This window comes from Cylas formicarius, unplaced genomic scaffold (assembly GCF_029955315.1).
Source record: "Cylas formicarius isolate icCylForm1 unplaced genomic scaffold, icCylForm1.1 PGA_scaffold_7__23_contigs__length_41026272, whole genome shotgun sequence".
NCBI classification, from domain to species: domain Eukaryota; kingdom Metazoa; phylum Arthropoda; class Insecta; order Coleoptera; family Brentidae; genus Cylas; species Cylas formicarius.
Genome location: NW_026844352.1, coordinates 8,785,696 through 8,799,265, shown reverse-complemented (window position 1 = coordinate 8,799,265; position 13,570 = coordinate 8,785,696). Strand labels below are relative to the sequence as shown.

At 34.6% G+C, this 13,570-nt stretch overlaps 1 protein-coding gene across 2 annotated transcripts in view; it reads left to right on the top strand.

Annotated features, from left to right (window-relative positions):
* LOC132704864 (chondroadherin-like) overlaps window positions 1–13,570 on the top strand; it is a 222,186-nt gene that overhangs the window by 78,943 nt on the left and 129,673 nt on the right. Inside the window, exon 1 of one of the 2 annotated variants that reach the window (XM_060675161.1) lies at window positions 9,621–9,696. The exons of the other annotated variant lie outside the window; for it this stretch is intronic. Within the exon in view, the coding sequence (XP_060531144.1) occupies window positions 9,674–9,696 (23 nt within the window). The 5' untranslated portion in view covers window positions 9,621–9,673. Of the gene's footprint in view, window positions 1–9,620; window positions 9,697–13,570 lie in introns of those variants that run through there. 2 annotated transcript variants of the gene reach the window in all.

Genomic DNA, 13,570 nt, shown 5'->3' with positions numbered 1-13,570 from the left:
GTGCTACAATGACACTTTCTGCATGCTAGATCGGTGTATAATTAGGTATTTTACAGAAGGAAGTAGGAAAAAGCTATATACATGTAGGAGAATCGATTGCTGGTTATAATTTTTGGGGTACTATTTGTGCAACACAAAGACGACATATTTGAATATTAAAAAGCGTTTATTGAACTTAAAATTATTGATTTAATTTTAAATGAAATGCCTTTTGTGTTCGAACGTCCAATCATATGTCGTTTTTTAAACATGTTTTGTTACTTTGGAATAGGAGGTTGTTAATATATTAAAATATTATAATATAGTTATTACAATATTGGAATTTATAAGTGTCAATATGTGTTGTACGATTTTCCGTAGTAATAGAAAAAGTTTTAGATTTGGTCTTACTTCTATTAATGAATAATTTAATAGTGTCCAAAAACATGTTTTACATATCTAAACAATTTTTCATGTTCACCGCCACGCAATGCCAAGAAGATTCACCCAAAACAACTGCCGTGTCGCCGTATAGAAAATAACACGGCATCACACGCCTAAATAATAGAGGCCTTAGCTCCCTGTGGTATATCCGTCCTGCCAAATCTTTGCTAAGTTGAGTCCTATCGGTCATATAATTTCTTAAATCGCCAACAACGCTGCGTATTTCATACTTTACAATTATATGAGCTAATTTTCAGTGCGTGTGATACTGTATCGAACGCGCTTTGTAAGTCAATTCAACATAGATTGAACAGACGCTTAACGAAACATTTTTTAAATATTTTGCATAAATTTAATTTGCGTAATTTATGGGCGATGCTATGGACGTTTTGAAATGATAGGGGAGATTCAAATACAATTCCAATTATATAAAGATCAAGAATAAGTAAGTGGGTGTGTGCATGCGTCTTTATTTTTTTTAGTTTTCATTATAAATTTATTTAGCTAGTTGCGGTATGTTTTATGGTCAGTAAGTAATGCAGGTGTGCAGTTTTTATAAAGTTTTCTTTTAGGCTATTATAAAAAAATATTTTATATGTGTCAAAAATATCTTTGCAAAGAAACAAAGGTACTGTGGGCTGAAATCAAGAAAATATGTTTGGATGGGGATGTTTTACATACAGTAACAGTCGGTTAATATTTTTTTCTACTCCCGTCGGTAAAATGCCTAGTTACACACTGATCTAACGTGCCGAAAGCGACACTTTATGACTTCAGTTTCCCACGGATCTGAGCCACTTCGGACATTTTCGGGATTTTACAGCACGGGTTTGGGAGCAATCGGATGTTTGCGGAGATATTTCCCACGGCTTGAATTTTGACGTTTGTCAATTCTGGAGGTTATGTAAGTGAATGTATTCGAGTTGTTTGTAAAATTGTACCCAAAAACTATTTTTAATTTAATTTTATAACTTTTCGCCTTTTTCAATTTAGTTGATAATAATTTGATGTTTTACGTTACTTTTTCTGATCGAAAATTGAAAGTGTTTAATAGTATAATATAAAATTTAATAATAATATTTTAGACAACCCTATCGTCTTATTTCTGAGGTCACCCTGATTTATTTGTTGTCGAACTAATTAATGTCAGTTTGACAAACTGTTTATATAATTTTAAACTAGCTTTATTAATCGCGATTTTAGTAAGCAAAATTTCAGCCTATAAATATGAGGAATTGATATTCAAAATTAAGGGCAGGGTGTCTATAGAAAATTGAAAGCACTAGTAATGTGTACAGCAATAAGGTTCGTTTATAAACAAAAGTACTTTGTATTTATAACTTTTGTTGGAAATTATATCTTTCGAGTTAAGGGAACAGAGGTTCCCATTTAAAACACCCTACTGGCCCTACACACCCTACTACTACTTCAGAGCATTCTCAGAGGACACCACTGAAAAACAGTTTTTCTTAAATAACGCTCGAAGTACTTCATACAATTTAATGGAATAAATTCTATTAAAGACCTATTAAAATAATATCGTTGGAATATATCTTGCAATTTTAATCTAAAGTTTAGTAGTGTTTGCAGCAGACTCAAATGTAGAGATGATTTTTAAAATGTGTTCTATCACATTTGCAGAATAAGCAATTTGACTGGAAAACCTTCCGATATTTTTTGCGAATGTTGTACGATTAGCTTTAATATTTCCTAACTAGCAAACTAGGAAAACACGTTGGGCTGCGCCTAGTTCGAAAAACTTTAGCGCGCGTTTTCTACGTGAAAACAAATTCGACCAATATATTGTTTCAAATTAAAACGTAGTTGTTTGTAGTACGTGCTTCGTAGCGAACAATTCCATTTTCGACCATAAATAACGCTTAAAACAATTAAATTTTCGGATTGCAAAAGTTGCTGCATATTCCGTTAGGAATAGGACTAGTGCAGAAATTGTTGCCCCTCTGGTACGCAGCTTTGTGCCGTTTCTGGGTCTGTGCTGAATTTTAATAAGTCGTGTACGTTAAGTTGCGAATAAAATGCGGATTTCAAGGATTTCGGAGACGTTTCTACTCTTAAGTCCGTTTCTCACTTGGGAAAACTTTGGGAAATCTATTGCAACGACAAATATTGGGCAATTAAAATTGTTTCGCGTTCATTCAAGAAATTGTGGCAGTTAATCCGACTTTAAATAAAACGAGCATTTTTGGTCTTAAATTTTTATTATTAAATTATTCAAAAAATAATCGGGATAGCAGAAAAATTCTAAAAGTAGCTCTATTATCTACAGCAATAGTATGTTATTATCCTAGTGACATTTCTGGATGTTGGCCATCTAGAAATGACTAAAGAATTGCATCCGCAACGCAACAAAATTCGAACTCCGCCAGATACTTGAGCAAAGCAGCTCATTGAAAGATATTAATATTCTCTACAGGTCGCTTGTAATAAAAAAATGTTTTTGCAGTGCAAAAGATTAAAAAATGTTTTCTGAAAGCTTTGGTATACAGTAAGCAATCTATATTAATTGCTCTTCGAACTGGCACACCCGCAGGTTATCGAACAAAAATTCGTAATTAGAAATGCAGCTAGAAACAGGATTAGTAATCGATAACTTCAATGTTTTTATTGCCAAATGTATGGCGACCTAGAGAAAAAGGGAAATTTGATGCAGGTAAAAGGGCGCAAGTGAGATAACTGAAAATCATTTTCAACTAGAGCTATGGGTCGCGACTGCCTTGAAGATATATTTCGCAAATGGAAGAGAAATGGAAATTATTGCTTTTTTTGATGATATCGATAGATGCTCGAACTTTTTTTTGATAGATGAATGCTAGATGCAGATATTTTAGACTTATCCAATAAACTGTGGTGTCCTATTTAGTGACAGTGTTCAAAAATTGCTGATGTCGTTATTTGTCGAAGTCTGATTGGGGTTCTTTAAGTCTAGTTTATATTATTTGAGTTCATACTCGGATGTAGTCTTTGCCATAGCTGGAAGGTACATTACAAACATATACTATAGCCTTCACCGATCGTAGAAGTTGGGAGATTTTAGTACAAGTATTGAATCTGTTGAATGCTATTATATTGGACATTTATAATATTTGATCGGTGACATTTTGAATCCAAGGGAGTACTATAGTGGTAAATAGAGGCTGATTTGTAGAAGAAATGAGGCATTTTGTTTCAAATTTAATCACCAGTTTGCTAAAAGTATTTTTTTAGGCTCTGCTATGGCATAGAGTTGGAACTGCTATAACCAAATAATTCGCTCATAGATATATAAATGTTTTCTAAAATATTTTGTCATGGCCATGGCAGTGTATGTACGTTATTAGATTATTTAAAAAAATTCGTAAAATTTTTGATTAATTCCTTAGTTTTCATGGCAAACCCAATTTCTTAACCGCGATATAACACATCTCACTTCATTTCTTCTACTAATCACCCTCCAGTTAACACATCTCACCTCATTTCGTCTACAAATCACACTCCATTTACCACTGCAGTACTTCCTTGTATTCAAAACGTCACCGATCAAATATTATAAATGTCCAATATAATATCATTCAATAATTTAATACTTGTCTTAAAATCGCCCAACTTCTACGATCAGTGAAGGATAATTTTTCACGAGACAGTATATGTTTGCAGTGTACATTCCAGCTAGGGCAAAGACTACATCGGAGTATGAACTCGAACAATATAAACTAGACTTAAAGAATACCCCTATCAGACTTCGACAAATAACGACATCAGTAATTTTTGAACATTGTCACTAAATAGGACACCACAGTTTATTGGATAAGACTAAAATATCTGCATCTAGCACTTTCATCTATCAAAAAAAAGTTCGAGAGCCTATCGATATCATCCAAAACCGCAATAATACAAAGCGCAATACAGGATTCCACCTCTCTTCCATTTGCGAGATATATCTTCAAGGCAGTGGCGACCCATAGCTCTAGTTGAAAATGATTTTCAGTTATCTCTCTTGCCCCCTTTTACCTGCATCAAATTTTTCCTTTTCTCTAGGTCACCATACATTTGGCAACAAAAACATTGAAATTATCGATTACTAATCCTATTTCTAGCTGCATTTCTAATCACGACTTTTTGTTCGATAACCTGCGGGTGTGCCAGTTTGAAGAGCAATTAAACTTTTAATCGCCTTTTAACGATAAGGGCGTCCAAATTAACCGTATTATCGTTAACAAGCCAAGCGGCTTGGGGTTTATCTTCCTAGTAATATGATTTCGCAGGTTGCACACGATTCGATCGGCCCTTTATTCCTGGCAGACGTTCCGTTTTATCGGCCTGAATATATTCCGACGCGTACGATTTGGGGCACTGTTTATTTTTGGCTCGAATTTGCGATCGATTCGCAAAAGTTTGCATCCTTTTTAATCGTGATGAACGGGGTCCGATCTTCTTCCGTTTAAATTCGGTATAATCGCCTAGAATTGTAAAGGAATGATAAAGTAGATGCTAAATTACTCTCATTAAAGAGATTAGTTTTAGTTGGCATAGAGGACGGCGATGGGAGCGGTGCAGATGCTTCTCTGTCGCCTACTTTTCTCATAACCTATGATACTATCAATCTGTGAGTGCTTTGATCTGATACAACTTTGCCATGGATAACCATTTTTCCAATGCAAAAACTAAGTTTTTTAGGGAATCCGGTCAAAATTACTTCTTGATATAGCATTTATATTATTTTTACTCTTTAGCCTGCTAAAATTGAGTAAACAATAATTTTCAAAATATTACAAAATATGAGGAAAGACATGTTTGTCCCACTTATAGGTTATTTTAAAGCGTTTGTCTCGAAATATGATAGATGATATGAAAAATACTAAATTCAATTTTTGTACTCTATTTATACTGGTATTATACTCTCTTCGTAGCTGGGATAGAATGTCATCATCAATTTCTTTTTATAATTTTCTTGTGTACTATTGTGCCACGCACTTTTTCAGTAGAGTTGCTACAATTAATTGGTCTCTGTATTGTATGTTTAATAAAGTTTAATGAAAGTCGTTTATTATTATTATTTTTTTTCCTTTAAAAACAGCATCGACTTCTAGGCCACTAGCTGTTCCTCTTGTGTTTTATCAGAATTGCGGGGTTCACTATATAGGGACGGTGAGAAATATCGATAATGATTATATTATATAACTAAGATCTTAGTAGGTTTAGCTTGCGAGAGACGTTGTTGCAGTCCAGTTTTGATGCAGTTAGCTATGTAAATTTGTCTAATAAATTCAAGTGTTTTTGCCGTTTCAGTTTGGTTGCCAGATAGACATCTTGTTAATTTATTCGGCATTTTCAGTTTTAGGCGGAGGCCAAGTAATGAGGGTATTCGGTCATAACTTAACTTAATTAACTTTATTTAATTCCAGGACAGTAATCACTGGTTGGGGGTGGAGTTTATGTTTGTATGGCTGATGCCGATTGTCAGTCTTGTCATTATAAACTGTTCCCTCCTAGTCAGGAATTTTAGTTGTCTTGTGCATTTGTAACATTTGGGAGTATTTCTTTTAACTTTGCGTCACTTTGATTCCCATCAGATTGCCAGGCCCCTATTATTTTTTCTTTCATTTTTGTGCTCCGACCATAACAGCTTATAGGGATATTTTCAGGAGGTTCTGCGGTCGCTAATTTTGCTGTTAGGTCTGCTAGGTCATTTTCTTTCACACCACTGTGACTTGGTATCCAGATAAGATGGATGTTTTTATTTTGCAGTCCGAGCCAATTAATTGTTGCTAGGATGTTTTGGGTTATAGGGTTCATACTGTAAATATTTTCCATGTTTTTGATGCCGCTGAAGCTGTCCCAAAATATTAAAATATTTTGTTTGAGAGATGTTTCCGCATATCTTACTGCTTGCCAGATAGGGTAAAATTTGCCAGAATTAGTACTTGGCGCTAGGTGCAGGGTCCATTACTGTGGAGGGCACTACCAACTCCAGTTTTTGTTTTTGATCCGTCCTTGAAATGAAGATATCATATCCCTGATCAATCGTGTGTTGGGCTCATCTCTTTTTGCGGTTGGACAGTCTAGGTGTAGCTCAGGTTTTCTTAGTGTGTGTGGGATTTCGCAGTGTTTTATTTGATACATTTCCTTAATGTCAATGTCCATTTCTTCAACGGTTTCCATAAATCGCACTTCTGTAGGTCTAGTGGTACTGCGAGTTTTTTCGTAAGCAAGCAAATGTTTTATTTCATAATTTGGGTGATTGGTCTGAGCACGAATTTTCAATCCGTAATTGAGTAGAAGCTGCTGTCTTCTGTGTTTCAATGGGAGAATCTTCTTCGGATTCCTCTAGACTGGATTGAATCCAACTGTTTAAGACAAGATTCATGTGCGCTGCCATAGCCGATACTACAGTAGTCTATTTTAGATAGGGTGTTCATGTTCCATGTGAAGTCTTGCTGACCCTGTAATTAATTTGCAGCTGGACTGTTTATTGAGCAGATATCTGATAATACGAGCAAACTGATACTGATTAAAAGTTGGATGGTTTGTGACATTGTTGCAGGGTTGCAGACTGTTTTTTATTTATTTCAAGCCAAATCATTGTATACTGTCTCAATGATTTAATGCGTAATTTTTGTCACTAATCAATTTTAATAACAGCAAACTATTTAATTAATTTTCAATATTAATTTGCAAATTTCTAAGCGATTCCTAACTAATTCCTCTATCATAAAGCGCCTGGTCAGTTCCGGTAAACTAGTTACTTAACGTCATTAATATTACCAGTTCAATTATCATTACTATTGAGCCCTAATTAACTCGTGGTTGTTTAGCTAAAATGTCTACAGGTAGGAGGAACATGGAGTAACACAGTTAGCATTTGTTACCACTGAAGATTATAAAATAACTTTGGATAAAAAATTGACATCGGATGCCATCAAATATACAAAAAGAGGTATTACGTTCCTTAAAAGGTTCATTTTACAATATAATTGAAATTTTGTCCCATAGTATAGCCAACATTCTTCTCTAGGGGTTCATTCAATGGGGTATGAAACACTACCCGCTGTATCAACCGTTTTTTCGTTTCCTTCCTAACCTTATGGTCTATCTTAGTTTTGTTGGAACCCGTTGTTTTTCCTCTGTGTTTGCAAGAATTGCTGTGTCATCAGCGTACATTGGGTTTGATTTCTTTCTGCCACCGATATGAAAAAAATGTTAATTTCAGTGTGTCAGTCTTCCAGTATTCCGCCAATTTCACACTTGTCGGATGTACTAAATTTAGTGGCACCAGTTTTAAGTAGAAAAGCTAATATAAACATTTAAGCTAAAATTTCTTGTTTTCAAGATATAGGGTGCCAAAGGATTTATTTTGACTTTGATGTTTGTAATATTCCGAAAGAGGTTTTGTTGATATATTATTTCAAATAATATATACAGTTGCGTATTGTTAATGTATATTGTTTATTACTCATAACTCGTACCATTACTGCGTAATTAAAAGCGTATTAAGTTTCCGTTGTTACGTACGATCAACTTTTAACGCTTCGGCGATGAGAGGCTCATTTAAATCCTCCCCTAGTGTGAGAGTGTGTTTTCTGATAGATAACCGAAAAACGGATTTAAGCCAGCTTTGCAAAAGCCGAGGGTTTTTTTATATAGAGAGCTCAATAAATGAGCTAAAAGAGTATATAGAGCAGCCGGCTGGTTTTTGTGCCAACAATTTTATCTAATTAGCTGCGACAGAGTCCACGAAGCGTTGCTTTTTTGTTAGCATTTCCTGTTAATAATTCAGAGTTATATGATAAACGTTATTTGTTGAAACCGGACGAGCCTTAAAAATGCAAATTCTAATTATCGTAATTCACTGAGTTTAGCGACTGATAAATGCACCGTATTAAAAGGTTTAAATATATGAATTCCTGGATTGATTGATTTAATTATGTAATGATGTAGGAACTGTATTTAATTTTATGTTTACCGGTTTAAAATTAGGGGTCTCAAGGCAGTTAACCACTGTCGCTTACAATCATAAAGTTACTGGACTTAAATATGTTTAACAAAAGGCGGTAGAGATTCATTAAGCAATACGTTTTATTAAACGGTTTGAGAATCAAATATAGGTTTCAGTTTGTGGAAACAAAATAATTTTTCATGGTTAACGTTGAGTATCTCCTTGACGGCATAGAGGGCCTTTGTAAAAGTGGTATTCTGAAAAAAAAGTTCCATCATGTCTTGTTAAAAATATGTGTCCGTTTGGAAATTTGAGCTAAAATGACGAAATATATCCTAAAATAGACACTCTTTATGGCGGTAAATCTGCTGGAGGCAATTAAGAAGCGATATTCAAAAGATGGTCATTGTTATCGTCCTCCAAATAGAACAAACAAATTATTTTCATTTTATGACTCTATCAAAATATCGCTCGCATACAAGTAACTATACTTTTAATATTGGTAAACTTACTGCGAAGTATACTGTCAATTTGACGGATTTCGAATCGTTGGTTTTCTCTGTCGAAGTTTACCAATAGTAATTAAAGGGTAATTAAAGTAATACATTTCGGCAACTGCCTATTAAACAGCATACGACTTTTCCCAAATTTTAAAATCGCCCACGGAGGGGGGCAGCGAATCGGGAATATTTCTTTTAACAATGTCATCGAATATAAATCCGATCAGTTTCACTCTCGAAGTAAAAAAAAGTTCAATTCAATCTCTTGGCATCCTCTTTTCCAGTCATTTCATTTATTTGCGGGGGTACTCTATTTTTATGGACGGGAAAAAATCTTCTTTTATTTACTAAGAGAAGATGTTTTTGTCAATTTACTTAATTTGGTCTGATACTGTTCAGCATTTTTTTATCCGAGCCGAGGAGGTATAACTTTTAATAGGACTTCGAGATTCGTTAGTGATAGCGTACTCGAGTGGGAATGGAAGTTATCCGTTCTAATATTATTGATAGCGGAAAATTATTCGACAAGAACAAATTATTCTTTTCAATTTTTCTTTTCTATATGTACCGGCAAAGGGATTTCCAATTTGGCTGGTTCTGGTTATTTTTGAGTAAAATTTTTTATTTTCGATTTCTATTGTAATATACAGTATGTTCCGTAATGATCTATCAATAATAAAAGAAAAAGATCTCTTTTTTACATCATGTAAGAAACGATTCTAGATATTTTAGTGAAATTTGGTAAGTGCATTCTGGACATTTTCAGATCCGCAGACTTTTGCTTGGGCGAGTTGTATAGCATATTTACGAAGAGAAAATGGTTTCTTCGAAAAAAAAAAGGTATGAATTGAATTTCTGAGCCTCTTGCATTGTTTGTCTCTGTCTGTCTCTTAGCCGCATTTATAGATTATAGAATAGATTAGAACTTTATTAACTATCTCGAATTATAACAAAACATTGATACAATAATTACAATAATGAGAGTACACAAAATACGCGTATAGCGTATTCCGACTAAGTAGCTCCAAGTATTCATTAGTGTTATAAAATACATTCTGGGTAAAAAAATCGTTCATTTCTATTTTAAATTGCTTATAAGGTAGGTTTTTAAGATTTGATGGGAGAACATTATAAAATTTTAAATTAATCTTATTAGATTGCGAGAACATCAGTCTGGAGTAACTAGGTGAGATAACTTGCCTGGTAATCGTGTCTATCAGTGGTTACTCGATAGGTATGAAACAGATCGGTATATGTATATAGAAAACAGAGTCATAATCTGTAAGCGGGTAAAAATTGGTTTACAGTGCGCAAATGAACCGGCTCCGGACAGCAACCGCACAGCCATTTTTTGCTTGAAACCTTTTCCCGAATATCTGACCCCGGCCCAAAGCACTATTCCATAGGAAATTATGCTGTGTAGTAGGCTACTCAGGGAGCCGCTAAGATGCCTCAGTAAGAATACGCGCTGAGATAGTGTTGTGCAAACTTTGTTAAGATCGCCTCTCCAAGAGAGATTTCTATCGATAACGAATCCCAAGAGGTTAATGTTAATTTTTCAAAGAAACTTTCGCAGGCTACTGTAATACTATTTACAAAACTTCTTAATTCCTCCCGAAACAGTTTGAGTTAAGCTCTGAAGAAGCCAACAACGGACGCAGGAGGAATCCAGAGGTTTTGTAAATAGATTAATGTTATTTTGATTTACTTTACTTTAGGAGAAAATAAGTTTTTGGGTTTTTAGCAGCAACGTTTCCAGTGCGCATTCGAGGAGCAGTTGTCAAAACAGCAGTATTGTCCGCGAACAGGGTGATGTTATCACTCAGGACAGACAGCGCTAAATCGTTTATATAAATGGCAAATAACAGCGGTCCAAGAACCGAGCCCTGTAGAACGCCCCATTTCACACTTAGGATGCTGTCACTCGACCTCCATTTTCAACGTACTGAAACCTGTTATCGAGATATGATTCGACTAATTTCGATGCTATAGAATTCTAATTTATTTAAAAATACACGGTGGGTAACACAGTCGAAGGCTTTAGTAAGATTATATAAGAGTGCCTTGCCTTCTAAATGAATACACACATCTGTAGTAGATTTATTTTTACAAAAACCGAACTGCGATTCACTAAAAATTTGTTCGCTTCAAAGAACGTGGATAAATGGTGTTTAAGGTCATTTCGATAACTTTCCCAAAAATGGGGGTAATAGCAATACGCCTGAAATTATTTGGAATAACTAGATCTCCTTTTTTATGGACGAGAATTTCTTTAGAGATTTTCAAATCTGGAGGAAATTCGCAACTCGACAATACGGCATTTGTTATAGCTGTCAATATACTTGATTTTTGAATTTAAACCGAACTGGAGTTACTTTTGCTTTTACTTTAGCTACCAGCTACGGCATTACTATGCTTAACTTGGAAACGTTTTTCAATATTCTTGGTATAAATCTGGAGCAGTTATTTTGGTAGCAAGGGGATGAATCTAGGCTATTTTCAAAAAAGCTTCCGAATTAACACCATCAAAGAACGCGCATAGATTGTTTAGACCAGTCCGAGTAGTTCGTCTAATTAGAGTATGATCCCCAGCGATGGTAGAAACACCTAAATATAATTCAATAAGTATTTGCTGAATGATCAGAGAGCGCTAGATCCACACTACCACCACTAAACAGAGTGGTGGCTATGTTTACAAGAAAATTATCAATGCAGTTTGACGTGTATAGAAGAATATCAGCACAATAAATCTGTGTTATTAGAAGATTGCTGGCGGGATGAAAATTTAGTTCATTTAACACGGCGTCTTCTTGGACAGTTTGCATTTCAAGGAATGGACTGCAAGTAAAACCAAATATATTAAGCATGTATTCAGTAAGAGGATCGTTAGGATGTTCCGGGATAACAAGAACTTGTGGAAACATCTGTTTAATATACTACAGTGTCTTTTGCATCATTTTCCCATAAAGTAAACAATTGTTTTAACTAAGGCCTTTTGGACCTGTGGCAGAACTGTCTACTAGACGAAGCTTTGTGGTAACACTCTCTGTTCAAAAAACTCAGTGATGACATATACTATGTCGATATACGCTTTCATAAATTCTGAATACTAAACATATTAATTAGGATCTTGTAATTAACGAGCTTCTAATGCCATAGAAAAGGTGACACAGCTTTATAGCTAAATGAAAGTGAAACTATGGACTATCCAGTTTCATCCCTCGACACAGTTTACTAACATGTTGTCCCTCTAGGAAAAGTATAAGATGTTGTCGGATAATTTTCAATTTCCCGAAATTTTAGGATAGTTAAAGTTAAGAAAGAATTAACTTGTAAGTTATTTTTTCTACTCCAATTATCTAATTATACACGGATCTAGCATCCGGAAAGCGTCACTTTACCACGTAGGTTTCTCGTCCCACGGATCCTAGCTCCTTTGGACATTTCCGGAATATATCCCCAGGCATTTGGGAGCAATCGTATGTTTTCGACGATCATATCAGTGAATGTATTCTTATTTTTTTGAAAAAATGCACCTAAGCACCAACGGTCATAGAAAAAGTATAGTTTGCAACACGTTTGGTAAACTTTTTAAGTCACTTGTTTATTAAACACTCGCTTCGCTGGTGCCGTTTACCGCACTTGTTGCATAATATACTATTTCCTACCAGGATCCATCCGCACATTGTTGAACGAGGTTGGTTGACTAAGGCTGCCAAAAATTTATTGTTCCTTAAGTATCTGGGTAAATATTTCTGCGCCAACCAATAAATGTACTGGACTAGACAAAAAGTAATTTTCATCGGCAAGTGATTAAATCCTTTAAGTGATCCCAAATACAGTTGCGCAAATTTAAAGAGAACTTCATTCATCAATTTGGAACTATAATTACATTAAAAGAAAATAAGGGCTCTAAAATATTTTTAGGTTTTATTACGCAAGGACAAATGCCTTTAGAAGAAAAAGAACTCACCTTTTCGTGGTGGTGGCTTGAAGTGATATAAGCGTACTGGGAGAGCGTGCAATTTTTTGTATTGGTAAATAGGTACTTTGCATATTAGCTAGCACTGGGGTTTCCGCAGGATTCCTTGAAATGTGCAAAACACAATGATGTTTGAACTACAATTTTGAATGTTTTGTTTCACATAGTAGCACACATACACTGGTAGATTTTTTAAAAAATTTGGAACATTCAGAAAAAACTTGTTGCTCCTTGGACAAGTAACGCTTAATATTGGGTGTATATCGAAATTTAAAGCATTTAAAGCTGTCAGTGATTCAGAAAAAACATTAAGTAAAGGTTCTAACAGAGCTTATTCTGATACCGTTTGATTAATTGTTCATAAGCTATTATATAGTTATCCTTTGAAATAGAAATACCATTCAGTAGCTTCAAAGGTTCATAACCAAGATACGAATGTAAGTACTGAAATTTCTTAACATTTGACAAAAATGGTCAGAGGTTTTGTTCTTCTTTGAAAATAGAGTTTTACGCTAGACTCTCTTTTAATTCGGCAGAATGTGAAGTTTCGAACTTTGTCCAGTTGAAGAAATTGCATTATAAATGGCGAGGGATTCACAATAAAATAAAAAAGTAGATCTTGAAGAACGTATTAATTATCTGATGGGACCAAAATAAAAATTTCATTGTGAATAATTTTAAATTTGTTTTTGAGTTTTCGGGAATACCTAAGTTTTAAATATTGAGAAATAT